At 37.7% G+C, this 26,213-nt stretch overlaps 1 protein-coding gene across 2 annotated transcripts in view; it reads left to right on the top strand.

Annotated features, from left to right (window-relative positions):
• LUZP2 (leucine zipper protein 2) overlaps window positions 1–26,213 on the top strand; it is a 128,196-nt gene that overhangs the window by 83,821 nt on the left and 18,162 nt on the right. The window contains exons 7-9 of one of the 2 annotated variants that reach the window (XM_054635729.2): window positions 1,317–1,379; window positions 12,287–12,361; window positions 17,836–18,003. In XM_054635729.2, the coding sequence (XP_054491704.2) occupies window positions 1,317–1,379; window positions 12,287–12,361; window positions 17,836–18,003 (306 nt within the window). The remainder of the gene's footprint in view (window positions 1–1,316; window positions 1,380–12,286; window positions 12,362–17,835; window positions 18,004–26,213) is intronic. The other variant, XM_054635730.2, reaches the window with a different exon arrangement.

Genomic DNA, 26,213 nt, shown 5'->3' with positions numbered 1-26,213 from the left:
ATATGACTCTTAATTTCATCACAGACTTCATATTTAGCAAATGAGTTATACCTTAATTGTAGCTCTCAGATTCCTCTACAGCCTATTTGGATTCCTTGTATATCACAGAAACTGTATATTTTATTAAACACAGTTCTCAGAATAATTCAAATTGGTGAACATTTTCTCATTGGTTTTTAGGTGATGTGGAACATGTTCCATAGCTCAATTAATTCTATTGTCCAGGTCAGAGGACAGTGCTATTCAATGAAGTAATAGCCAATAAAGTCACAGACTTTATTGGCTGTTACTGCTGGACTGATCTTGGCTATTAGTTTCAGATTTTGCAGAATACCATAACCCTTTTGGCCTTACTATTTAAACATTTAAAGCAGGTTCTAAAATTTTTGATTCCTTAGATTCATTCAGCCTTCCCAAAAGTCTGTCACTGAATTTGACTGCATCAATTGGAAAGAGATAAAATTGTTCCAAAAATTCTAGCTTAAGAAGGATATACTGCTTTTGTAATATATTATGTTTATGGAATGCTCTTTCAGTAAATGTGAAACAGACTTCTAATCCATTCCAAGGACTTCAGAACACTTGACATTAATTAATACAAAAAAAAATTATTGAGTATCAGTTGGGACTGTGGATTTTATTTTAAAAAAATACTACTTTGAGAGGATTCTTAGACAAATGGTGAAATAATGTTCCTTGGATTGTTGGGTTTAGTACAAAAAATCAATTTCTATTTATTTTGTTTAAATAATAAAATAATATATAGACTACTACTTAGTCCTTTATATCCTTATATTTTAAGGATATATTTAGCAATATATAAAGTAAATATCATCTTAAACTGATATAAATAAGCATAGCTATGCCTGTACTTTCAAGGGCATGGTTACAAACTGAGAAACTAGTTCCAAGCCAGTTCCTTTGGATGCCACCTGGAACACCCTGATCTTTACAAAGACCTGTATAAGAATAACTTCTAAGAATAAGATTGTTTACTTGGAAGGTGATTCCTTCAGTTATACTTCATGGGAAGTGTTAATAACAGCTCATGTCTAAAATGTGTAAGCCCAGCTGCTGTTCTTTACAGTGCTAACTCAGGTGTGTGCTTTTGGTGAGTGCCATTTTGCATTTTCCTCAGTACTTTTGCTTGGTTTGACTTGTGCACCTGGAAAAGCAATTCACGATTATTTGGAGTGGGGTGTTCTACATTTTAAATCTGATCTAGGTTCTGCTGTTCTCAGAATTTACAATGGTTTTTTTTTAATATTTAAAATTTAAAAAAAAACAAAACCTGATTTGATTATCCTCACTTTCAGTCAAAAAAGATTCAAGCCCAGCTGAAAGAGCTTCGTTATGGGAAAAAGGATTTGATTTTTAAGGTAAGTTTTATTTCACTATAGTTAGCTAAATTATTAGGGGTAAAGTAGGAATATGATAGCTGCCTTTATTATTGCAGTTCTAAGGAATAAGTTTGTTCTGAAAAGAGCTCAAAACACCAAGACAGACTTAATACCATAATGCATTTTCAGAAATATACTTATATCTATGTTTTTGTGCTCACAAAAAGCAAAATTCTAGGTTGCTGCTGATGAATAGAACCTGTTGCCCTATTCCATACATTCTGTAACATGCCTCATCTTTCTAACTGAATGATGTAATATTTCACAGATGCTTCTTGTTTTTCCTTTAATTAGCACTCCTCCATGGCAAAGTCAAATATTGTTAACGTTTAAAGCAAATCTCTGTGTTTATGATCAGCTTGAGCAATGTCATGTTCCTTAGGTCTGAAGATTTAAGAAAAAAAAAATGTCTATTGCTTAAACAATCCAAATGCATAGTCTGTTCTAGCTAGCACATTTTAAAAATTAATAAAGCATTTTAAAATAAAGGAGGAGAAGACAAGACATAAAGACATTGCTCAAGGGCATCAAGTCCTTGTTAAAAGAGGCAGAAGTTAATCCCTGTTAAAAGGAAGAGGAGAGAGATGCAGGCCACCTGACTGAAGGCTATTAATGGTCCTTTTATATATTCCCAGCCTAAAGGATGGAGATGAAGTAGTCATCTCGAAAGGGACTAGACCTAGAATTACTTACAAAGTCACTTCATGTCAATATGAGTTCCAAATTGTCTTCTGGGAGTGTTTAACTCTCTCTACTGTGTGTCTATTGTATATACAGTGCTGTAAATATGTGAATATATAGTAATGTAGGCCATTTAAAAGACAGTGTGATTTCTGTGCTTTTTTTGCCTCTTTTTGTTTTTTCTTTAATACTTAAGTTTATTCCAAGGTTCTTCAGGGACATTTATTTCTGGTCTCCAAAAGACCAAAACCAGGGAAACAGATTTAGAGACAAAAATTAGGTATATTATAGATCTAGGCATTTAAATTTTAGCACCACCTAGCATTAACAAAAGTTACACATCTTTCTTCAAATTCAGTACAATGGAGAGCTTGAGCAGAGGTAAAGATCAAAAATTCTAATCTTGCCTTGCTGTGAAAGTTTGTTTTCTTTGGCTGAAGCACTAGGATTGCTCAGCACTATTACCTACTTGTTTTCATCATGCTAATACACAGGGATCCCAAAAAAGGATCTGAGCTATGGTAGGGTGTATAACTAATGCTTAGCAAGGGAGCTCCTGCCAAATATTACTCACTTCAAAAAAAGCTTACAGAAGATTAGAAAGAAAACAGGAACATAAACAAGTGAACATGGCAGAAAGGCTGCCCAGCAGGTCACTGACACAGCTGCAGTGAAATCCACCTTCTCCTGATACTACTTCAGAAAACTGTGACCATGTAGTAGTTAAGGCACACATGTAGAGAGCTGTACTAAAGGGAGGAAATGTGTGAATGGGAATAGGTGTGGTTTCATCTGACTGGATATGGCTTTCTCCATCATAGACTCCACCTCAAATCCTTGGAGCATTATCTTCTGAAGACTCTGTCTGTATTTGACCACGTGAATTTCACCTTAAAGTCCTTGATTTACATTGAATAGACATAGTACTTTGTCAGACAATCCCCTTTTCCTGACCCAGAGATGGGGCAACTGAGAGGTGTTTTAAAAACTTTTATTCCATTTTCAGTCTCATGTGAAGGGTGAGACAATACAGATGTTATAATTCACTCCATCACAATCAGAAGCTAATTATTTCCTAATTACAGTACACTATAAATGTTTCTTGGCCTGTCAGCTTTAGCCACACCATGCTGTAAATGTCTTAAAGCCAATCACCAAAAATTGCCCCTCATGGGTCCCACTACAATGCATCTTTCACAGTTCTGTTTCTCCAAAGTATCCAGTCTTATTTGCAAGGCCATCTTTTGAAACTTGTTTCTAGCTCCCTTTCTCTCTCAGCAATATCTCTCCTATTCCATGGCATTTCTAAGTCAGTATTTCTTGTCTCAAAGCTTGCACACAGATGCACACTGTGTGAGCCTTCTGTCAGGCTTTGAGAATTCTCTACAAATCCATTTCCTACTGTTCTTGTTTATGAATGAACACTAGAGCCACCAGCTGAGATGTAGGTCCCAAATTAGGTCCTCTGAGTGCTCTTATTGCAAAATAAGGATAGTTACTTGCCTTCTAGGTAAATGATGATCTAATGCAATTTAAAAAAACCTGAGAACTTTAGAGGGAGAATATTGATAAATTGTGGATTCCAAAGCCCCACATACTGAGAACTATGTATTATATATTTATATGTAAATAATTGAAACATCTCTTGACAGTGTGCAATGCTGTACGAGATTGAATGCCTGCTGTGCTAATATTGATATATCCTTTATGTGTAACCACAAATGTATTTGCAGGTTTATTCATCAGTCTTTTTCCTGTCCAAGAAAATTTGATTTGTGAAGCAGAGGGAGCAGCAGCCTTATGCTATCCTCCTAAATCATATGAGATGGGGGAGGGTAGGTTTAGTGTTTGTGTGTGTGTGTTTCATGTCTGAAGACAGACACACGAAGCAGAGTAGAAGCCATTTGGTGTAGTCTGGAGAGTTTTTAAAGTATCTGCTTGTGCTGAGTGGAAGGTAAAGCAGTGGGAGGATTGAACCCCACACAAATATCTTGTGAAAGATTTCAAGTCAGAGCTACAGTTTAATAGGAGAATGACAATAAAGGCAATAGTACAGAAACAGTGGTTTAAACTGACAAAGTCAGAACACGACGTGGTGCCCTTGTTGGTCAGTGGGGTGGTAGCAGTCCAGCTGAATGGTGGTTGCAGTCTCACTGGAGTGATGGATGTGGTCTTGTCAAAGCAGTGAGCCTGTGGAAAGGTCTGGTCCTTCTCTGGAGGCCCAGTGGTGGTGGTGGTGGAGAGTTCTTGTGATCCTTGGCATTCCAGTGGCACATGTCATCATGTCCCAAACCCCAGATTGTATAGAGGCAGGAGCGTTCAGTACCTCCCCTAGGATGGGGAATTTCACAGTGGGCTGCTGTGATTCTGGGAGTCATTCTGGGGAATCCTTGATGGCCTGTTAGCAGAGATGAGCCCTCAGAGTGGCTGCTGCTTCCCCAGAAGGAGTTATCCTGGTTGAGTCATGGCAGAGATGCTCCACCCACCTTAGCAGTCCATCAGAAGGTAATTAATGTAGGTGGTGGTGGAATACCTGCCTTGGTTACAGCCCATAATGTAACCCAGGACCCTGCCTGATCAGAGAGGCTGCTAGGTTTTGGCAGGAACAGGTGATAATTCATTTCTAATTGCTTTGATACTGGAAACAACAGATTTAATGTTAGCATTGCTGTTGTGGCTGTTTTATGAAGCTGTTACTCTTTCTGATAAATGGAATGGAAAGTCTTCCTGTCGGCACAGCACGAATGTTTGGGATAAAATCCTGGCTGCTAGCTACTTTCACATCACTGGACTTTTACCTTTTCCCCTTCCACTCCCTTCCCATCCCACTAAACTTTAATTTCTGTGTGGCTTACTGAGGATTTCAGGGAAGTCTGCTCTCCATATAGGTCTTGGAGCAGTTCACCAGAAGGATGTAAGCTGCAGACTATTCAATTTCTAAAGTGCATAAAGGAAAGCTGCAGTTCATGTCCATCAAAATAATGCTTTCTCTGAAGGTATCAATCCTGAAGATATATGTGAAATTAATAGGGAGGGATTGTTTGATTTTTGTTTTACATAATCGACATCAAGAAACTATTTCTTAAATTCTAGTACCTATTACTGTCAATGGCTCTGGTCTGAGCTAGACCTCTGGGAGAGGAAAAGAAATGGGAAAAAGGCAGTTTTCTCCTTAACATTACAATGAATTGGTAGATGATATCTTCTTTATCATATCTTACTAACACTTCTTATGTTTTCAAAGTGTTTTGTAATCTAGGTGATTAATTAGGGAGCATATATGTGTGTATGTTTATATTTTTAAACTCTCCCTATGTGATATAAAGCCATGAAACAGATAAATAATGGGCATCACAAAAATTAATTCATGCACCCAAGGTTATAGAGCTTGTCAGTATCTCTACAGAGATTATAATTTGAGTTTCTGTCTCTTTTTCAGATTTCAGTCCCTTAAAGCATGCAGAATGTTATCCTTAAAGAATTGACCCAAGTTGAAATTTGCTTTGTATTATAATGAGAAAACCAAGAAATTATTAATAAATTGCCAGTGAATGTTCTTAATTTTATCACTGCCTCTGTAAGTAGGTACTTACTAGTTCTGAATGACACTACTGAGTTGCAATAATTTAAACTATCATCCTAAACCCCTGATTCAGTGAAGTACTTCTAAGTTTAAGTGCTTTGCTAAATTGAGGTCTGAATTTGTTTCAGGCATTACAGAGCACTTCTTTTTAAAATTACTTCTCCTTCATTAACTGTCTTCCCATTTTTAGGCTATATTGCCCTGGAAGAAGTCTCATGTTTTACTAAAATAGGAAAGAATTAAAAATAGTTTGGTTTTTTGTTCATGAAATCCAAACATGTATATATGATAGTAATAAGATAAGAATAAAAATAAATCCAACAATGATTTCCAATGTCCGTTTGTACAAGTACCTTGTATTACTGAAATTCCTCTTGTAAATGTAAAAGGTGACCATGCTTCAGTGGTATGGTTTGAGAATATCTTTGCTTTTTTCTAAGGCTTGTGCTACAGATTCAGACATATTTGATCTACCACTTCATCTCTTTTCCTTTTGTTCAAATTCTAGGACAAAGTGTCTTGATAGGCAGTCCTAGAAAAACAAGAAAAAGTTCAAATGTGAGTAGCAGCTAACAGCACCTGGCCTAACAATGTATTTATTTAATCTTTGTTCCATGGTAGAATTTAACTTTAAATAAGCAAGCAAATAGGATTGGCTATTATAACAAATATTGCAACAACTTAGTACCTTAACAGTCATTAGCTTACAACAAGTCAGGTAACTGCTACCGTGTATTCTGTAGGTGAGTTTACCAGGAGTGCCATGGTTTATAACTTTGCACCTTTTTGTGAGGAGCAAAGCCTGTGGGACCCAGCTGGGTACGCAGACACGGTCAGTTCCTGCTGAAAGGCTGAGGCCAGGGTGGGTGTGTGCTGAATCAAGCTCTGCTCTTGGCCCTGGGCAGTGCCCAAGGCTTCTCCACGTGCTCAGAAGCACCAGGTGCCCAGGTAACAGTGCTAAACCAGAGGGGTCTGCCAGGGCCAGGGCATGGCTGGCATCAGCAGCACCAGGAGCAGCAGAGACAGGCGTGTGCAGATGGAAATGGCATCAGAAGGCAGGCAGGGATTGCATGGGGGTGACTGGGAGAGAGGAACAATGGGCAGAAGAGGGAGGAAGGAGGGAGGGTAGTGGAGAACCTTGCTGCCTTCACTTGACAATCTTTGCTGTGCCTTACTTAGCTTGTTTCCAGGATGATACTCTTGAACTCACACGTTTCTTTGGAGTGCAGCTTCACAAACTGTAATTTACCTTCAGTACTCTGACACTCTTCAATAATGTTTCAAGTACTGTGAGTGCTCAAGGCCTCTAAAGAACTAAGGACCATATGACTATTGCAAATTTAGAGTCAAGACTATTTTCCACATTCTTTGAAACACCTGGTTCTAAAAAATTACGTCATTATTTGACATGTGAAAATCATTTAAATAATTTGCTGTGGTAGAGTCAAATACGAAGCTATGTGAAATCATTTTTGCATCATGTTGACTGGATTTGGTAAATATCTTTACCATTCCTCCCTCTGAAGTAAAACTGATGCCATGTGTGTTTCCTTCTCTATTAGCAAAGTTAACTACATGCCACAGTAAACTGATTTCCCAGAATTTTAAATTACTTATTTCTCTAATGAAGGCAATGAGATTCCATATTACGTACAAAGAAAGAGATAAAATAATAAAATAAAAACAAAGGTAAAAAAAACAAGCAGAAAACCACCAAAGGCCTACTTTGGCAGAGAACTTGTGTAAACATTAGGATTACTTTCTCGGCTTGTAATAATTTATTACGTATTTTAAATTTGTGATAATCTTTTAGAGAAGTACTTTTTGTGCTGGCACATATATGAAAATGCAAGTTTCAGGCTTTCCAATACAGTTTTATTTGAAACCACCCCATGTCACATAGGTACATCCACTTCCCCCATGATTTGCATCTGCACATATTAAAATTATCAGCTGCAGAATTCAGCTGACTTTGCATATTTGAAAAACTAGTCCATTTAACAGATTTTAATGCATTCCTCATTATGTTCAAAGTACCATTAAACTTCCATTTTCCTTGCAGAAAGCTTTCTAAGGAAAAAAAAAAAAAAAGCAGTGTCACTTTCCTATAACTTTATTTGTGCATTCATGTATCTAGCACAGAAAGAATGCTCTTATCTTTCTTGCTGCTTTTACATTCCCCTGTAATGGTAAATATAATTTCTGTAGTTCAGTCTTTGAAGGAGATGATAAGGGAAAACTGGGAGCAGTTTCCTTTTTGGCCTGTTGTATCAGCTTCCCTGAGAGAATACTGTAATTTCTTTTGCTTTCAGACAGGATCTTTAGTCTGTGGGGTGTTTATTCATCCCGTGTGTTTCTTCAGCATCTGGGTCTTGTGCAACCTCCCTTGGAAAAATTACCAGAACCATGTAGGAAAGACACAACTGAACTAAAAAAGCTATTATAAAATACCAAGTTATAAATGCAATGCAAAATATTAGGGATTTTTTTTTCCCAGAGATCTTGCAACTCATTATTAGGGATAATAAGTTCTATAAGCTACAGGGTGACTTCATCATGCTGCATAACAACTGAATAGAGTCTGGAGGAGGACACTTTCCTGTTGTTGTACATTTAATGGGTAGCATTTTTAAGCATATTGATTTGAGGGATAAACTATCAAAGACTTCACATAAGACAATGCTCTCTAAAAAGTCTCTTCTTCCTGTTCCCATGATGGCCATTGTGGTGTCATGGTAACAGCACTGAAAATGGTCCTTGTAATGGCTCTGCTATTTTTTTCCTGCACCTCTTCCCTAGCAGAGCATGAGACACAAAGAATAAACACTATGTAGCACAACCAAAACATCAGTGTGTGACCAATATTATTCTCATCCCGAATCCAAAATACAGCAGTGTACCAGCTACTGAGAAGAAACTAACTCTGTCCCAACAGAAATGAGGACAAAAGTAGATGTCACTGTTTACATAGGCATCTCTTTATTGGTGAATATTCTTGTTTCAAATGTCATATTTAGCATTTGTGTGTTGTTGCCACGATGCTATAGATAATCATTACTAGTATGGTAATAACAATACAGGAGGGGCCTGAAGATCTAAACTCAACTTGCTGCTGAAAAACACAGGACAGGAATTTTTGAGTATCTTTATACAAGAAGGTGTTATCATATCTATTTTTCAGTAGGGACATTGGGACCTTAAACACCATCTAATTTCAGCTCCCTCTGCCATGTGCAGTGACACCTTCCACTAGACCAGGTTGCTCAAGTCCCCATCCAGCCTGGCCTTGGACACTTCCACTGATGGAGCATCCACAGCTTCTCTGGGCAGCCTGGGCCAATGCCTCAACTTCCTCACAGTGAAGAACAGAACAGAAAGTATATTTCTGCCAAACATCTGATCTAAACCTATCCTCTTTCAGATTAAAGCCTCTTGTCCTGTCACTCCATGTCCTTGTAAAAAGTCCCTTTCCAGCTTTCCTGTAGGCGCCTGTTAGGCATTGGAAGGCTTTTATTTATTTCACTGCTTCCTGTCAAGGACATCATTCTATAAGAATACTTAAGAGAAATTTAAGTATTAAATTTATTTTTACTTTTTCAGTTCTTCCAGTCTAGTTTTTTTAAGGACTCTTTGCAGCTTATTAGAATTGGGCTTGAGTAGTCCTATTGGTGTTCATCCTTTTCTTTACTCAGTATCAAAGCCATATTAGTTAATTTAGGCTCCCTAAAAAACTCCTGAATTACAGCAGCAGGAAATACTGCAACATGAATTTAGCCTTGAGAGACGAAAACTTTCAGAAAATCAGATTCTGCAAATTTGGTACTGAGATGTAAATGACTATCACTACTTTCAAGTGAATGGTTCATCAAAAGGCATTTTTAATGCCAGAATTTTACTCTTCCCTGGTATCAGGTGGATTGATATCACTGAGCTATTTGCTCAGTATTCTGTGAAATGGAATAAATATACATGAGCATTACAGAAAATTTTAGTCCATCAACATAGGACAGTATTATGAAAAATGAGAATAAGTCTTGGTAAATGATGCATTCAGAAAACCTTCACTAATATATTTGAAACCTGTTCTTTGGATGAGTAACTTTTCACCATAAACCACAGATGTTTTCCTGTATGTGAACAGTGTTATTACAATAGAGTTATTCTTTGTCACAGAAAATATCTATTAAGGAACTTAAGTACTTTTCCTCCAGCTTGATTTTTGATATGGAAGCAGTTTCATTGAGTTCCATGTGTTTATAGCACCAGACATTGCCCTGAAAGGAAGACAGAGTCACTTCCAACCACCACTGCCTGATTCCTGCCACCTACCCAGGCTTTCAGATGCCCGTGTAATTAATGCATGTATTGAGGGGAACCAGACACCCTCTAATTCATAACTGCACCTCTGGCTTTCCACTGATTTAAACTGTAACACTGATGGGGCTAGAAAGAAGAAGTTGCCTTGTTGTGTGGGCCTCACCATCTTCCATCTGATTCTAACTCCTCAGCAGTGCACACTGACTGTCACAGGGGCCAGCCTAGCCTCACATTTGTCATTTCTTGTTTTGTGTAATTTCCTTTTTAGTGGCAATTGAAATTATACAGATTCTCTTTGATTGAGAATGTATTCATTTGTATAGCTGTAGAGAAAAATAATTTAATAAATAACAATATAAAAATGTTAATGGTGTGAGAAATTTCTTGGTCTAGTTCTATGAGAAGTGTCTCTACATCACATGGAGTCAATGTTCAGTCTTTCAGACATTGTCTGTGGCCATGTTGATTGTGAGTGATATTGTATCCAATATTTAGGAAAAAATCCAAAAAGTTCCTGAATTCTAGCAATTTCTTATATCTTAGTAATTTTTTTCTCTAGTAAATCAGCAATAAGTCCAATTAAATTTTGCAAACTGATAAAATGGAAGGATTATTTCTGTAGTGAATTCTCTGTTGCCAGACTAAAGGCTGAAACCAGTGGTCTGATATGTGTGCTGTGACAGTGACTGGTGTTAGCTGTAAGGAATGTGTTCCAGTGTAAATTAGGGACTGCAATCCACAAGGGACTTTCCCACATGTGAGCAAACAGCTGGCTTCCCTTTGAAGCAAGGTTGGTTTTGACTAATGAAATTGTGACTCTGCTGATAAATCTGGAGATAAATGCCTAATCCTGTTTTAAAACACAACAACACAGTTCTTTACATGAGTTGGGTACTGCAAATTCCAGGCTTTTGACATTTCATTTGGCAGTACAGCCTATGCCCAATGCTATAAACATCACATGGGCTGTCTGCTGAGGAATACAGGCTTGCCTAGGCTCATCACCTCATCTATGACATGTGCTGGAAGGACTGTCATAACCCACCAGAAACCAAATTAGCCACCTTGATGGGATTTACACTAACCAGCATTTATGCAGTGTGGCTATCCACTAAGCTGTGCTGCAGTCAGCAGAGTGCAGGAGATTTTGAAAAGTCTGTCAAGAAAGAATCTCTGGCTGGGATTGAACTCCAGAAACCTGGGAGCGTGGAATGGTGTTTAGGGGAAACACACTTGCAAATAGAGGGTCGAAATAAAAATGTGAAGTTCTTTATCTGAGAAATGGGAATTTTATCCAATTATTCTGCATGTACAAAATGTATACTTACTTAATCAGAATTTCAGAGAGAAAAGATAAGTGGCTACTCCATTGTCCTTCTCTATGGCTCCCTTTTCAAACAGGGAAAACAATGACTAGGCAATGGTTTTTTTGCAGGTACAACAGGAAAAGAATCCTTATTCCTTTTGGTTGCATAGTAATGTGTTTTTAATGACAAGGCTGAGAACTGCAGGAATCTGCTTCCCTGAAACAGAAAATTCTTGCAGAGAATGTATTTCCTTCAAGTGAACAGGCTAGGTTTATACACCTCCTAGGCAAAGAGAGAGAAAATATTTGTCTTTATTTACTGAACATTTAAAAGCATCTTCTGAAGCCCTGCACTCCATGAATGACATATACATTATATAGAGGCAGAAGTCCTTCCCCTCAGGATGCAGGCTACTAGCCTGACCTGACTTCAGTCTCCCAAAATGCTTTCCTGCTATGTAGTTGCATAGTCAGCTATTCTTGAGAATTTTCCTTTTACATTTCCAGGAAAAGACATGGAGAAAAAAAAAAATCTGGAGTTACCTCCTTGTATACTAGTAGGTAGTATAATTTCATTAGGTGTCTGCATGCAAGAATGTTTGGGTGTTTTCTAATTTGTCTGTTTATGCCCAAGTAGCTTAATGTTGGCATCTCAATGTTTAAAACTACAAAATAATGTTCAAGTTGCACTCAGAAGTCAGACAAATGAATAAAATTATTAAAAGACATTTGAATACCTTGAATTTTCCAGAAGGATATTAAGGCATAATAATAAATATTTTGTAGTATGGAATTAATTTTGCTATTGACATTGAATTATTACAAACTTGCATTCACATCAATGGAGCACATTTGACCATAATTTTTTTCTTCCCTCAGGAAAAGCAAATCTGACCCAACCCATATACATTACTTGTAAAATTTCTGTTCTCTGCTCTCTCACATGAAAAAATGCATTGGAGATTGCATCAGGTTTTCTTTTTTTCTTGATTCCCACAGGCACAACAGCTAACAGATCTGGAGCAAAAACTATCAGTTGCAAAAGACAAATTGGAAAGCGCAGCCCTTGACAAAGTAAGAAATGTCATGTAATGTAAGAGTGTTTACCTGTGTCAGCTGGGGATGTTTTGGTGTAATTTGACAAAAACAAATGAAAGCCATGCAATTATTTAGATGCACACTAAGTTGCATCTCAGTTGTACCTGGGAGTGATGCTGCTGAAATCAGTGGAACTAATTATGATACATGAAGTTAAGTACATCTGCAAAGTTATTTAAGAAGAGGATGGCCAAATTAGAAAAAAAAAGTGGCCCAAAAAATTTTGCACTGATTTTTAGTAGATTTAGATATTTGTTGAACTATAGTTTGTGCTGACAATAGACTTAGTGTCTGTCATAAGTTTATTTACACTAGAGCAGTTTTCTGTTTCCCACCATGGACCCTTAGAATGCTTACAAATTTTGTATTACCAGGTCCCAAATTCCAAGCATAGTGTGGCCAGTAGTGTCCCCCTGTACTCAGAACTGGTAAGGCCACACCTCACATAGTATTCAGTTTTGGGCCAGTCACTTTAGAAATGACATTTTAGTGCTGGAGTGGGTTCAGAGAAGGGCAGTGAAGCTGGTGAAGGGCCACCTTCACCTTCAAGTGAAAGGATGAGAGGAAGTTACCTTAAGTAGTGCCAGAGGAGATTAGAAATAATAAATTTTATTTTCACTGCAGAAGTGGTTAGGCATGGGAATAAGCTGCCAAGGAAGGTGGTGGTGGTGCCATCTCTAGACGTGTTCAAGAGGCATCTGGATGTGGCACTTGGGTTTAGGGGTGATTAAAATGGTGCTGTGTTGGCAGATGGTCTTAAAGGTCTCTTCCAGTCTTGATGATTCTGTGGATCTAGCCATGTGGTAGGAGTACAAATAGATCAGGGAAATATGAAGACATGCATCATATGTGGGCAGTATTTGGCCAGTAAGCTGCCTATTTTGGCCACAATCACATCTGTGCAAGATTATAGAGAACTTTGTCAAATTACATCCCTGGTTCCAATAGTGTTTCCTTCACCTGTGCTTTCATGATGTTCATTTATAAATCTCCTATCAGCAAAATCAATATTGAATTATGCTGTGCACAGGACGGAAACAAATTTACTTGTTCTTCTTTTACCTTTGGATTGGCAAAATTGGAATGGCTGCAGCCAAGGAAGAATGAGCACTGGATGGCAGGATTAAGAAATGAGAGGATGAGAAATTATCCAGAGAAATTTCTGGATGAGAGGAGAGTGATTTCAGATGGGTGCAATCTGCAGGAAGCACTAAGGTCGTATCAGAATAGATTGACTGAGTCCATATCATCATGCAAAATTAGACAGTCTGCTACCTCTGCCCATTTAACCATGACAAATGGTGATTTATGCTGTCTGTGCAGTCACTGACTTGAAAAGTTAGAATTAAAGACATGTTACATTGAAAAGATGTATGCTAGTATCTTCTGCTGCCAATTCAAAATTAAAGGGCCCCTGAGTCAAATGGATAAATGGATGGGCAAGGATGTTTTGGGGGAACTTAGGAATGAAAGGAGGATGTATCATCTCTGGAAGGAGGATTAGGTCTCTCAGGAAATTTTTAAGGGGGTTGCTAGAGCACGTAGGAAAAAAATTAGGGAGGCCAAAGCTCAGTTTGAACTTAAAATGGCGACTACTGTAAAGGATAATAAAAAATGTTTTTACAAATATATCAGTGGTAAAAGGAAAGGTAAGAACAACCTTTGTTCTTTATTAGATGTGGGAGGGAACTTAGTAACTGCAGAAGAGGAGGAGGCAGAGGTGCCTAACGCCTACTTTGCCTCAGTCTTTGGTGAGAAGACAACTTGCCTTCAGGACAGCTGTCCTCTGGGCTGGGAGATGGTGTCACGGAGCAGAATGGGCCCCCTGATATCCAGGAGGAGGCAGTCAGAGAACTACTGAGATGCTTGGATGTTCATAAATCCATGGGAGCAGATGGGATCCACCCCAGGGTGATGAGGGAGCTGGCAGCTGAGCTTGCCAAGCCAGTCTCCATCATTTGACAGCAGTCCTCGCTCCCTGCTGAGGTTCCAGATGACTGGGAGCTGCCCAATATGACCCCCATTCACAACAAGGGTGGGAAGGAGGATCCTGGTAATTATAGGCTGGTCAGTCTGACCTCAGTCCCAGGTATGATTATGGAACAGTTTATATTATAGAGTGTCATCACCCAGCACTTACAGGATGGCCAGGAGATAAGAGCCAGCCAGCAGGGGTTGAGGAGGGACAGGTCGTGTTTGACCAACCTGGTCTCCTTTTATGAGCAGTGGATGCAGGAAAGGCTGTGGATGTGTCTGTTCAGACTCCAGCAAGGCCTTTGACACTGTCTCCCACAGCACACTCCTGGGCTGGAACAGGAGCACTCTGTGCTGGGCCCAGAGAGTGGTGGTGAATGGTGCTGCATCCAGCTGGGGCCAGGCACCAGGGGTGTCCCTCAGGGCTCTGGGCTGGGACCAGCTCTGTTCAATGTTTTTATAGATGACATGGATGAGGGCATTGAACCCTTCATTAGTAAATTTGCAGATGACACCAAGCAGGGAGCTTGTGTTGATCTACTGGAAGGAAGGAGGGCTCTGCAGAGAGACTTAGATTGGTTGGATGGATGGGCAGAGTCCAGCAGCATGAAGTTTAATAAGCCCAAGTACTGAGTTCTACATTTTGGCCACAAAAATCCCCTACAAGGTTCCAAGCTGGGGACAGTGTGGCTGGACAGTGCCCAGGCACAAAGGGACCTGGGGGTGCTGACCATGAGCCAGCAGAGTGCCCTGGTGGCCAAGAAGGCCAATGGCTCCTGGCCTGCATCAGGAATGGTGTGGCCAGCAGGAGCAGGGAGCTCATTCTGCCCTGTACTTGGCACTGGTGAGGGCACACCTGGAGTGCTGTGCCCAGCTCTGGCCCCTCAGTTTGGGAAGGAGCTTGGGACACTGAGCACATCCAGAGGGGACAATAAGGCTGGTGAGGGGCTGGGAACACAAACCCTGTGAGGAACCCCTGAGGGAGCTGGGGTTGTGCAGCCTGGAGGAAAGGAGACTCAGGGGTGCCCTCATCACTCTCACAGCTCCTGAAAGGTGCCTGTGCTCAGGTGGGGTTGGTCTTTTTCTCCAGGCAGCACTGACAGGATGAGAGGACACAGTCTCAAGCTGCACCAAGGGAAATAAAAGTTGGATATTAGGAATTTTTTTTTCAGAAAGGGTGATAAAGTGCTGGAATGGCTGCCCGGGGTGGTGGTAGAGTCTCCATCCCTGAATGTGTTTAAACAAAGCCTGGATGTGACACTGGGTGCCAGGGTTTAGTTGAGGTGTTGGGCCATGGGTTGGACTGGATGAGCTTGAAGGTCTCTTCCAACCCAGTCATTCTGTGAATTCTGTGAATGATTGGCTCAGTTGTAAAACTTCCCTCCCCAGGGAAGGTATGGGGACAGTCACATTCACATGGGACATTCAGTGGGCTTGAGGGAATTCATCCCTTCTGATGGGGCATAACTGGCTCAACTATGCTGATGTGAGAGGCAGCTGTCATGTCTTAGAAGGTTTAATAAACCATCAAAGATGCCCAGAGTGTCCCCAGACTCTTTCTGGGACCTTCCATTATCCATGATGTTGCACCAGACAGGGTAAACTGCTCCCTCAGGAGAGGTACCCTGGGCACTCCCACATAAGCCTAAACATTGAACTCAGTGTTCTGTGGACTTTGCCTCATCTCTGAGGAAACAAGAGCATGAATTTCACTTTGACCAATGGACATCAAAATTGCAACGATCAAGTCTCATAACTGGATCCATGGGTGGTGATATCTTTTTACTTTTATCCTTCCTCTTTCTTTCTTTTCCTTCCTTCCTTCCTTCCTCCCTCCCTCCCTCCCTCCCTCCCTATTTCCTTCCATCTTTCTTTTTTTCTTTCTGTCTTTTCCTTCCGCCACTTCCTTCCTTCTTTCCTTCTGTTTCACACTTCCTTCCCAGTGTAATTTCTATGCTTTCATATTGATATGTTGCTGTAGGTAATAACCAAAACACTTACATATTTGCTTTCTGTTGCAACCAAATTTTTTCTAAAATAAAACATATAAAACACAAATAATTCTGTGTTTTTTCACTCTAATCTGCCCCAGGGATCTATTAACAGGAACCTGAGTTACTGACTTGCCTTAAGGGGCAGGTCATAACATGTTCCATCTCCTATTTCTTTAATTTTCCCTGTTGTGTTCTGCATTAATGGTCTTTCTATGGTTGCCTTTTGTCCTACTATTGAAATACACTCTACTAACTGGCTTTGTTTTTATAAGAAACACTCAGTTTTTTCCAGTTAAGAGATACATTCCCTGCTTTCAGTTCAGGGGAAGTTTATCTGATGGAAAACAAAATATTTGTCATGTTCTCAAAAATATTTGCTAAGAAAATAAACTAAAACTTTCTGTATGCCATTGCTTAGGATTAATATGACTATGAAATATTTTTATTTTATATGTAATATTTTACATATTTTTTATGGAGTGTGTAATGTTATATACACATTTTCCACAATATATACATATGTTTTCCACCAGCTTTTGCCATAGTATACCTTGATTTATGTACCTTTAAAAAATACCTTGATTTATGTACCTTTGATGATTGAAATGTGAACATATTCTGTATTTACAGGTACATTTTTAATAAAATGAAAAGAACCTAGAAATTAGGTGTTTTTTTAATGTCAAATGCTGCTCACTCCCCCTGAAGTGAATGTAAGAAGTTACCTCAATGGCTAACATTTGACACGTCTTGCTTTGATGATATTAAGATTTAAAATATTATTTCCTCACTGCTGTAGTTATCTCATTCTTGCTCTGTCAGCTTATTTAAATTACAGGCTTCTATTTCCATTAACATTTCTGGGAGTAAAATACAAATGTTCTAACATGAGTCACAAGCACTTCACCAGCTAGAACTTTCTTTTGGCTTTATGGACAGTAGTGGGTGTGGACAAATACATTTTTAACTTTTAAAAAGACCTATGTTTTTTTACTGTATAGTGCAAAAGTATAATATGCCCATGTAAGGGAAGCCATTTTAGCTGGATTATAATCTATCTATAACATGGAAAAATACCAATTATTAGAAATGTTATAGACAAAACTCCATGCAAAGTCTGTGTCTTGCAATAGTTACGACTTCTCTGTAGACATTATGCATGAAAGACTGGAAACTGTATGATATTTAGTAAATTGTATTTTTCTTTAAAAAAAAAATATATTTAAGTATGATTTGTAATAATCAATGTGGATAAAACTGCTTGAAGGGATGGGAAGAGAGTGCAATGACCTCCTAGGCAGTTTGGTATCTAATTTAACCTAATCACATAAAAATACTGCTTTGGACAGTCTTACTTTCTTCCATCTGCAAGAAAAAGCAGCAGCTACTCCTAAGTGTTTAGTTGAATAGAGATAGAGAAAGTAAGCCATTGGGTTAACCATAGCACATCCTAGAGAAGTGATGGTTTCTTATTTTCCCCAGGAGTCCCAGCTGAAAGCTCTGAAGGAGACTGTGCAGCTTTGCCTGTCTTCTGTTCTGCGCCACCAGCCATCCACCATGAACCTAATCCCTCCAAAACCAGCTGGGAAGCTGACTACTTCCTCAAACACAAAGGGCTCCAAAGTCCCAGTTCAAGTGACAAGCACCAAGGTATGAATGATTTCACTCTTGGCTGGGGTTTTATTTTAACATCTTTGAAAGTTTGTCCTGTAAGACCATCAAACGGAAACTAAGGAGGATTTCAAATTCACTGGAAGATTACGACAAATTTTGAGGATCATTCTAAGACTGTTTCTGATGTCAATACATTGGTTTTGTAGTTAGGAAGCAGCTGCATTTTACTGACTAACAAAATTCTATCACTTGGTAAATAGGTCATGTCTGCGTGACAGATCTACAGTGAAGATGGAATTGCATTTAAAATAAACGAGGGCGCTGATTCATAGGATCATTTACTTGTCAGGCACTGAAAGTGAGTTTGTGGTAATGCAGCACTAAACAGTAATATGGGATTGCTTATCATGGTTTCTTTCAGTGAAAAAAAAATCATATCAAAAACCATAAAATAATCTGGGACACCCAAATCAAAATTGCCAAAATGGATCAATGAACTTGACAATAGGGAATATTCCGGTCTTGCAAGATGAAAAGGGCAGTTTCAGAGAAAGCATGAGGAAAGAAAAAGATGAAAACTGGTTTGAGTCAATAAATTCAAACATTATAATACAGTCAGGATTCACACTGATTAACAACTGTCCTAGTAATTTTCATCTCCAGTGTTGCATTTTGCTCCTGAATTCAACTGATTGAATAGACAGATCTAGAAGAAATCTGTAATTTCAGTGAAAAGGAAGTTTTACAGAAGAATGACTGAAGGACACTTCAATGTCCTCCTTTCATTACAAAACTGAAATAAAAATAGGAATTGCTAACTCATAGCCATTTGCAATTTATATATGGCAGCTGTTGGTATTTACTGTTAGTGCATAGGCTGAAGCCAAAATTAGTAATTTTTCTATGTGTAATTAAAATACAATTTCAGAAAGCAGAATGTAATTATAAAACTGGATATCACATCACTACTCTTAAAATTATGATTGCTGGTTTATTAATAACTGATTTGCAGGAAGAAACGATCATTCCCAAAAATTATTACCTCTGGAAAAAAAGCACTGTATTAATTATTAGCAGCAGCACGTGGGTATGATAGTGTCCATTTAGATTAAGCTCCCTGCATCTGTGTTCTACAGCATGGCAGACTTTTCTTTTGTGGGTAGTGCAGGCTGAGCAGCTCTCTGGGATCTCAGGAGCATGTTGTTCCTAATTAATGTGGCTGTAGAATTGTTTATCTTGCTCTTATTGTCCTTTTCCTCAGGTTGGAAGTGTTCATGCCTCTGTCATGAGAGAAGTTCTGAAGGATAAGGGCCCACTAGACAGTTTGTCTCTGTTTAACACTGGTCTGGGGTCAGAGCCTTTGGATTTGGGGTCTCCTTGATGTTACACATAAGGACATGTGAATACAGAATAAAGATTAGAATTAGATTTTTGATATTTGACTGAAATACAGAGAACCCCTCCTTTTTTTTTTCTCAATTATCATAGTAGATTTTATGTTTAATGTACTTGGTAAAATGTGTCAGTACTTCTGTGCTGTAGCCTTTGAGAAACCAGGCTCTAGTCCCCTGTATCCAGAAGTGCTTGAATAAGTTAATCTGCCTCCTAATTAAGGCAGTTCTCATATTTCTCTGCACTTGGCATCTGCCATGAAAATGTCTGAAAGAATAATGGTCTGCAAACCTTTTCTTCCACACATTGACACCTCATTGTTAAAGATCTGTGTGTTATCTGTGATTATAAAGCTAATGAAATCTGCTACTATGGAAGAAGTTGTTAAAGAATCATAGTCAGTCACCCTCTGCCATTGAGCTGTATAGGTGTTTTTTTATTATGACACTCTTTCTTATATATCTTCTCCTTGGCTTTTTTTTCCTTTTGACAAACACCAATTAACTCTTAAATAAAGATGTATAGCTCTCTTTTTCATTATTATTAGATTTGCATAAATATTTTGATACAGCAGGCTAGTATTTGGGGGGAATATAAAAGTATGTGATTAATTAAATGTGTTATCATACATAAAAGTGGGAACTTAGGATGAGCAGCACTTACACATCTTGTCATGTCTGATAAGCAGCACTTTCACCTTCAGGCAACAAATGATAATTTGTCTGGTAAATATCTTAAAATTGTTGTCTTCCAGCCTAAAAATTACTTTCTAAGATGGCAAACTTACTTTAAACCCATGGAAGGATAAATCATACAGTGTATGATAGCTGTACCACTTGGGGGCAATTATCCCTGGGATGGGGTTACTTCCTCATTAAAAAAAAACCAAAACAAAACAAAAAAAAAGGTTCCAAATAAGTAGGTTGTGTATTTGTATTCATTTTTGGTAATTGTGATACCTGAGAGCTTGTTACAGATATTAAACATAAGAACCTGGTGTAGAAAGGATAACTAGGAAAGAAACCGCCACATTTCTTGAAAATAAAGTACTTGGGCATTTTGTTTTTTCTAGAGAATGTGATATGAAAAAGAATAAATTAGGTTTAAAAATGTGTGCAAAGCAGGGCATTATTAAGTGCCTAAATCAGTGCAAAATAAAGTTGTTGTCCTAGATAGTTCATTAATCTGGAAAATTGTGTCGTAATGAGAAATTATTACATTTAAATCCAGGAAAAGTAATCTTAAAGTGATCAAAAACAGTATAAGTCTGAGGTCTGCTTTTTGACATGTCTTCAATAAATTAGTATTTGCAGAATAAGAATATAAAATACAGAATTTACCATGTTAATAGGCACTAATATTTCAATTCAAAGCCATTTTGCCTGTCATGTACCTGTCATAACACAAAACTGGTGCCAAAAGTACACAGTGACAAATGGATTTAGGGCTCTGTGCATATAAACTCAATGACACAACTAAAATCAAGCATAATCAGAAAGCAGATCATTAATCCTTAACCATGAGACTTTTATCTTTCTGTATTATTGACTATTACTTTTATTATGTATTTTCTTTTGTACTGTAATGTCAATAACTATTCTATGTTCTGCCAGTGGAAAATGCTTCCAAACTAGTGGAGAGTTGGATCTGTCTTTTGTTGTAGCATTTTTCTTGCCTCGTTCCCATTACAGAGTTGGTGATGAAGAAATAAAATGAAAACCAAAGAGGACTGCAACTCTGCTTTCCTTTTTATCCTCCAGATCAATGCCTAAGGACCTGGATACTTAAAGAATGTAATTTATGGATGGAAATCATAGCATGGTCTGGGCTGCCAGCCATGGCAATGTGGTTGGGGTAGTCAGAGAATCAAAGCACTGCTACTGAAGACCTAGTGGTGCATTTTCTGCACTTAGTCTTGGCATGACAGAAAAACTCTGTGAATTTGTGTGGAGCTAGTGGAGAGATTGCATTCTTGCTCCATTTCTATCAATTCCTCTTTCTGGAAAACGTTAACATTACACCTTAAACAAACCAAAAACTGTAATAATATCTTTGGCTGTGCTGTGTAAAGATACCTGTACTCCAAATACAACAAAATGAGCTTTAGCAGCACTATGGAAAATTAATAGCAAACGAAAATCAAAAGAAAAACAAGAAAATTCTGTTTCCAGTACTGAGCTTGAATACAAAAATCATGGGAAACACAGTGATAGCAAAATAATATGGGATAGCTTGTTCCATAGTGGTTTTTTCCTAATACAAAAACATTGTTCCATGTATTCCCCAAATTAATTTATTGTTTATAAACGCCCTGCAGGCTTTGTGTATTTTGTGAACTGTGCTATTCTAAGAGTGGAAATGCACTTGAATTTCAAACAGTAAACAATAGCACCCATTCCCATACTGTACATAGCATAGGTTGAAAGACAACCTATGAATGCCACATCAGATTCCTTGTATCAATGGAGAGAATACAGGCTGAATGGAATGGAGCTTGATGATCTCAAAGGACTTTTCCAACCTAGTTAATTCTGTGGTTCAGTAATTCTGTAATTAGGGTTATTATTTGAAAATAGTTGTATGCTCACAGTTGGGGGTAAAAATAACATGTGACCTCATAACTTTATCAGAAGGAAAACCTAACAGGTTTCACACAAAATATTATATATGTGGTTTTATATTAGATATAGAATATAAAAAACATCTAGATATGGTTTGGTGGTGGACCTTGCAGTGTAAGGTGATGGTTTGACTTGACCTTAGAGGTCCTTTCCTACCTCAGTTTCCCTGTGTTTCTGTCTATGGCCAGCTATAAGTGACCAGCAAGAGTATTGAGGGCAGTGTATGGATTTGTGCTCCATTTATGTTTTAGGAGTCAGCTGCTGGTACCTCAGAACTTACTGACTTCTGTTGCCTCCAGCTTTACTTCTGCCACAGTTAATGATGCCACCAAAACCTGCAGTTTCAGTGACCTGTAGATCCTTGTGTTTAACCAGGGGATTAGAAAACTGTAATTAAAAAGAAAAAAAAGGCAATTACTGAGTGTAGAGTCAGACACATTCTATACTGTGCAGTAATGACATGCAATCATAGGAGCCTTTCTTAATCCATAAACATGAGACAAATAAAATGGCATTGAAAAATGATGCCATCAATTGTTTTAGGATTTAATTTCAGAGACAAAGGAATACATGTCTCCTATGAAACTTACCTCAGAAAAGTCAGGTAGTACTGGGAGTGTCTGTGAGGTTAATGGAGAAAGAATTTTGTTTTTAAACAGATAGAAGGTAATTTAATTGCAAACAGATGCATAGCGTGACTTATTTATTCATGTAAGTCTCTCCTATTCTGCTTTTCATAGCTGCCTTTGGGCTAATAGAGTTTTATTCTCATTATGATCATCTAGATGGCAGCTATAATCCTGTATTAATGTTAATGGTGGTTCACAAGGTTATGGCAACTCCTGCTCATATCTTTTATTTCTGAAATTTACATTAGATTATGTTTTTGCTGTTGCCTCATTCCACAGAACTTTTCCTACAGCCCTTTTTCTTCTGTTCCTAATTTTTAATAAAATTTTAATACATGCTGGAAAAATGTTTAACACCAGAGACCATGAAATTGAAATCTAAAGCTCTTTGGGTTTATTACTTACTCTACAGAAGTCTTCATTGTTAGTACATTATATTGATAGTATATTAGCTTTAGAGGGCTTTTTTTCTTCAACTGAATGCAATCAAGGAAATGGAAATAAGTACCTGTTATCTCTTATTTAGTCTGTTAAAGCCCATCCCAACACACACATACACACAATTTCCTTTTCCCTCAAGTTTTAGTGGCACGATCTTTATCTTCATGTCATTAACTACTTGACCTCACTCCTCTTTGTTGCAGAGTGTAAGTAGCCCATTACCCCAGGGTTCAACTCTGAAATTAGCAATGTGCTACTGGATTAAAGAGGGAACTGTTAATTGTTTATTGCTGCACTTTTTGTGGCTGTTAACTGCAGATCTGTTTGCCCGTAAATTAAAATTACTCCATAATTACTCACTCCAAATATCCTTTTTTAATTAACTCTTTACCTCTCAGATGTTTCAATAAAATCTCCCATAATCTATTACATAATATGTCTCAAAATACTGTGGATTACTGCTTGAAGGTATATGTATTTACAGAATTTGAATTTCTTAGGAAATGGTTTGAATAAGATCAAAATCCAGATTGTTAGGTATGGTGAATGGTCTCACATGGAGCTGTGGATTAGCATTTACAGCATACACCCAGTTTACCTAATTTTGCTTCAGTCTAAAGCCAGGACCCCAAACTAGAGCATCCTCAAGCTTGCTGTGATGCTCAGCAGATGTCTGGACACGCTTTTTCTCTCTCAGAAACAGAGAAGAACCCTTAATTACTTTTCAGATGTTATTATTTTATCAGAAACAGAGAAGAACCCTTAATTACTTTTCAGATGTTATTATTTTAGACAGATCTTTCCTCACCTACTCACATCAAGTGATTTTTTTTAAATTTTTCTTTTTTTTTTTCTTTTCTCCTGGTGACAGCAGAGGTGATTGGTAAATGTGCACTATTTCTAATTTTAGTTGAAGTTGCATTTACCAGAAAAATAGTGATATATTTTTCATCTTTTGACTTTCCTAAGTGATGTGTTTGATAGATGTTCTGTTGAAAAAATATGTGCATGTGAGCAATGGCAGTAAGACTGAATTTATGTGTCTTTGCAGTTGCACATTAGTAACCCCCTTTCCAAATTTTTTCTATGGATGTTCTGTGTAAATGAACACAGAAAATGTGCAGAGGAGCTAACAGATCATTTAAAGTGGTTTACAAAATAGAGTGTAATCCTGAAAGTACTCCTAAGGGAATTTTGCTAACCACAGATATATTGAAGATTTATTTGAAAATTATTAATGCATGTATCCTTTATAAAATATGTATTATTAATCTTACAAAGTTTGCCTTGATATGTGTATAGGCAGCCAAGTGGGAAACATTAGAGAAAGTTAAAATTGTTTTATGTTAAAACAGTTAAGATCTTCTTCTTTGATTTGAGCAAAGATGTGGAAAATATTGGAAAATATTCATAAAGAAAACATTCATTGAGCATTTTGGCCCTTATTAGGAATTTTCTAGTAAGTTGATTAGAAGTATTGCATTGAATCATAAGGCATAAGAATTGAGGAATGAAGTAGTGATTAAATCCAAGCCATTTAAGTTCAATTTAAAAGCCCTGAGCAATGTAAAATACGACTTACTGCCTTACACCTGGAATCCCATCATCTTACAAAATGGTTAATCTCCCCCTTTTTCTACATTCTAAACAATAATAGATGTAATGCAAAATAAAAAATAGTAAATTAAATGTCATTTGGTCTGAAGGAATGTGCTCTCATATAATGGAAAAGCAGACATTCATTTGCATCAAAAACTTCTGACATCAAGTGTATTTTGGTTCAAATCCTTGAAGGTTATTTGGATGGTGCTAAAATTGAGTATTTGAAGCAGTGGAGTAATATAATTAGTTACTATTAAATATTTAATCATTACATAAATTTTGAGGTAATTTATAAATTATTTATTAAGTCCTTTTTCTCTCATATCTTTTGAAAGACAATAGTCTGTATATCTGTTGGTGGGAACTGTTGTCATGTTATTATATTGCCAGGTAATTTTTATAAAGGCAGCTGTTTAGAAGGGACTTAAACCAACAGGTGTGAAAAATGCCAATCACTTGTTTTTAAAATTTTAAAAGTTTAATAATAGTAAAATGGTTATAAATATAGCAATATAATTACAGTAATAGTAATTTGGACAATTTGGATTAGGACAATATGAGGCAATAGAAACAAAGAGTTAAGGACAGTCCGGGTACCTTTTCTGGGCAGCACAAGCCTGAAAAAGGCCCCACGTTAACAGAGGATTAGCCCTTAAAAGCAACAGCCTGTTGTATATCCATACACCTCATCCATGATGCATAAATTCCATTCAAACACAGGATTCTGGCTGGGCACTGTCAGCTGCTTCCTCTCAATCCTGATGGTGTCTCCAAGGATGATCGAGGCAGGAAGAAGTTCATTTCTCCTGATAATGGAGCAATAAATTCCCTTTCTCTGAAAGATTCAGGTGTCCTGTGGCTGCTACCTCACTGCTATCTTACATAGCATCGTTTCTATTTTATTATGTTATAGCCTAAAACTATATTTAACACACTGCTTAAGAAAAGTAACACAGCATAACTTTCTAACATATAAACATTCATTTTAATATTTGCGAAAAGCCAATCATAAAATAGGCATTTTTTCACACAGGCAAGAAGAGGGATTTTTAAAAAAAGTTTTCTTTACCAGACTTAAATCAATTTAAAAAATCCTCTTTGCAAGCAGAATTGCAGAAGAAAAGTCAAAGCCTCAAAAGGAAAAGCACTTTTCCAAGTGACCCCATTTATGGAATTCGGGTCATGGTTCAGAAGAGCTCCAGATTCACCAGGCTGCTCTTCCTAGGGTCTGTACCTTGTCCAGTGTTGAGCATCTTTGGCTTTGTCTTCCTGGAAATAGAGATGTTCATGTCTGTGACTAGCTTGAATAGCAGTTTCATTCACTTGGGAAGGCTGTAATTGCCTTCAAAGTGTATTCTGGTGTGAGTTATTGCTGCTCTGGGTGTGAGCAATGTTACACAGTGTTCATTATCCCGTAGATAATTGCTTTTCCCTTTGTGGTGGCTGTAGGAAATGGAGAGTGTTGCTGAATGAATGTGTTTATTTGGTGGTTTCAGTTTCTTAAGTATTGCAACATCAACCTCCCACACACAGCTGAAGATGCTAGGTGTCTTAATAGTTA

Source organism: Agelaius phoeniceus, chromosome 6, assembly GCF_051311805.1.
Source record: "Agelaius phoeniceus isolate bAgePho1 chromosome 6, bAgePho1.hap1, whole genome shotgun sequence".
Lineage (NCBI taxonomy): Eukaryota > Metazoa > Chordata > Aves > Passeriformes > Icteridae > Agelaius > Agelaius phoeniceus.
Note: the sequence above shows the minus strand (reverse complement) of the source record. Positions and strands in the feature narration are given on the sequence as shown.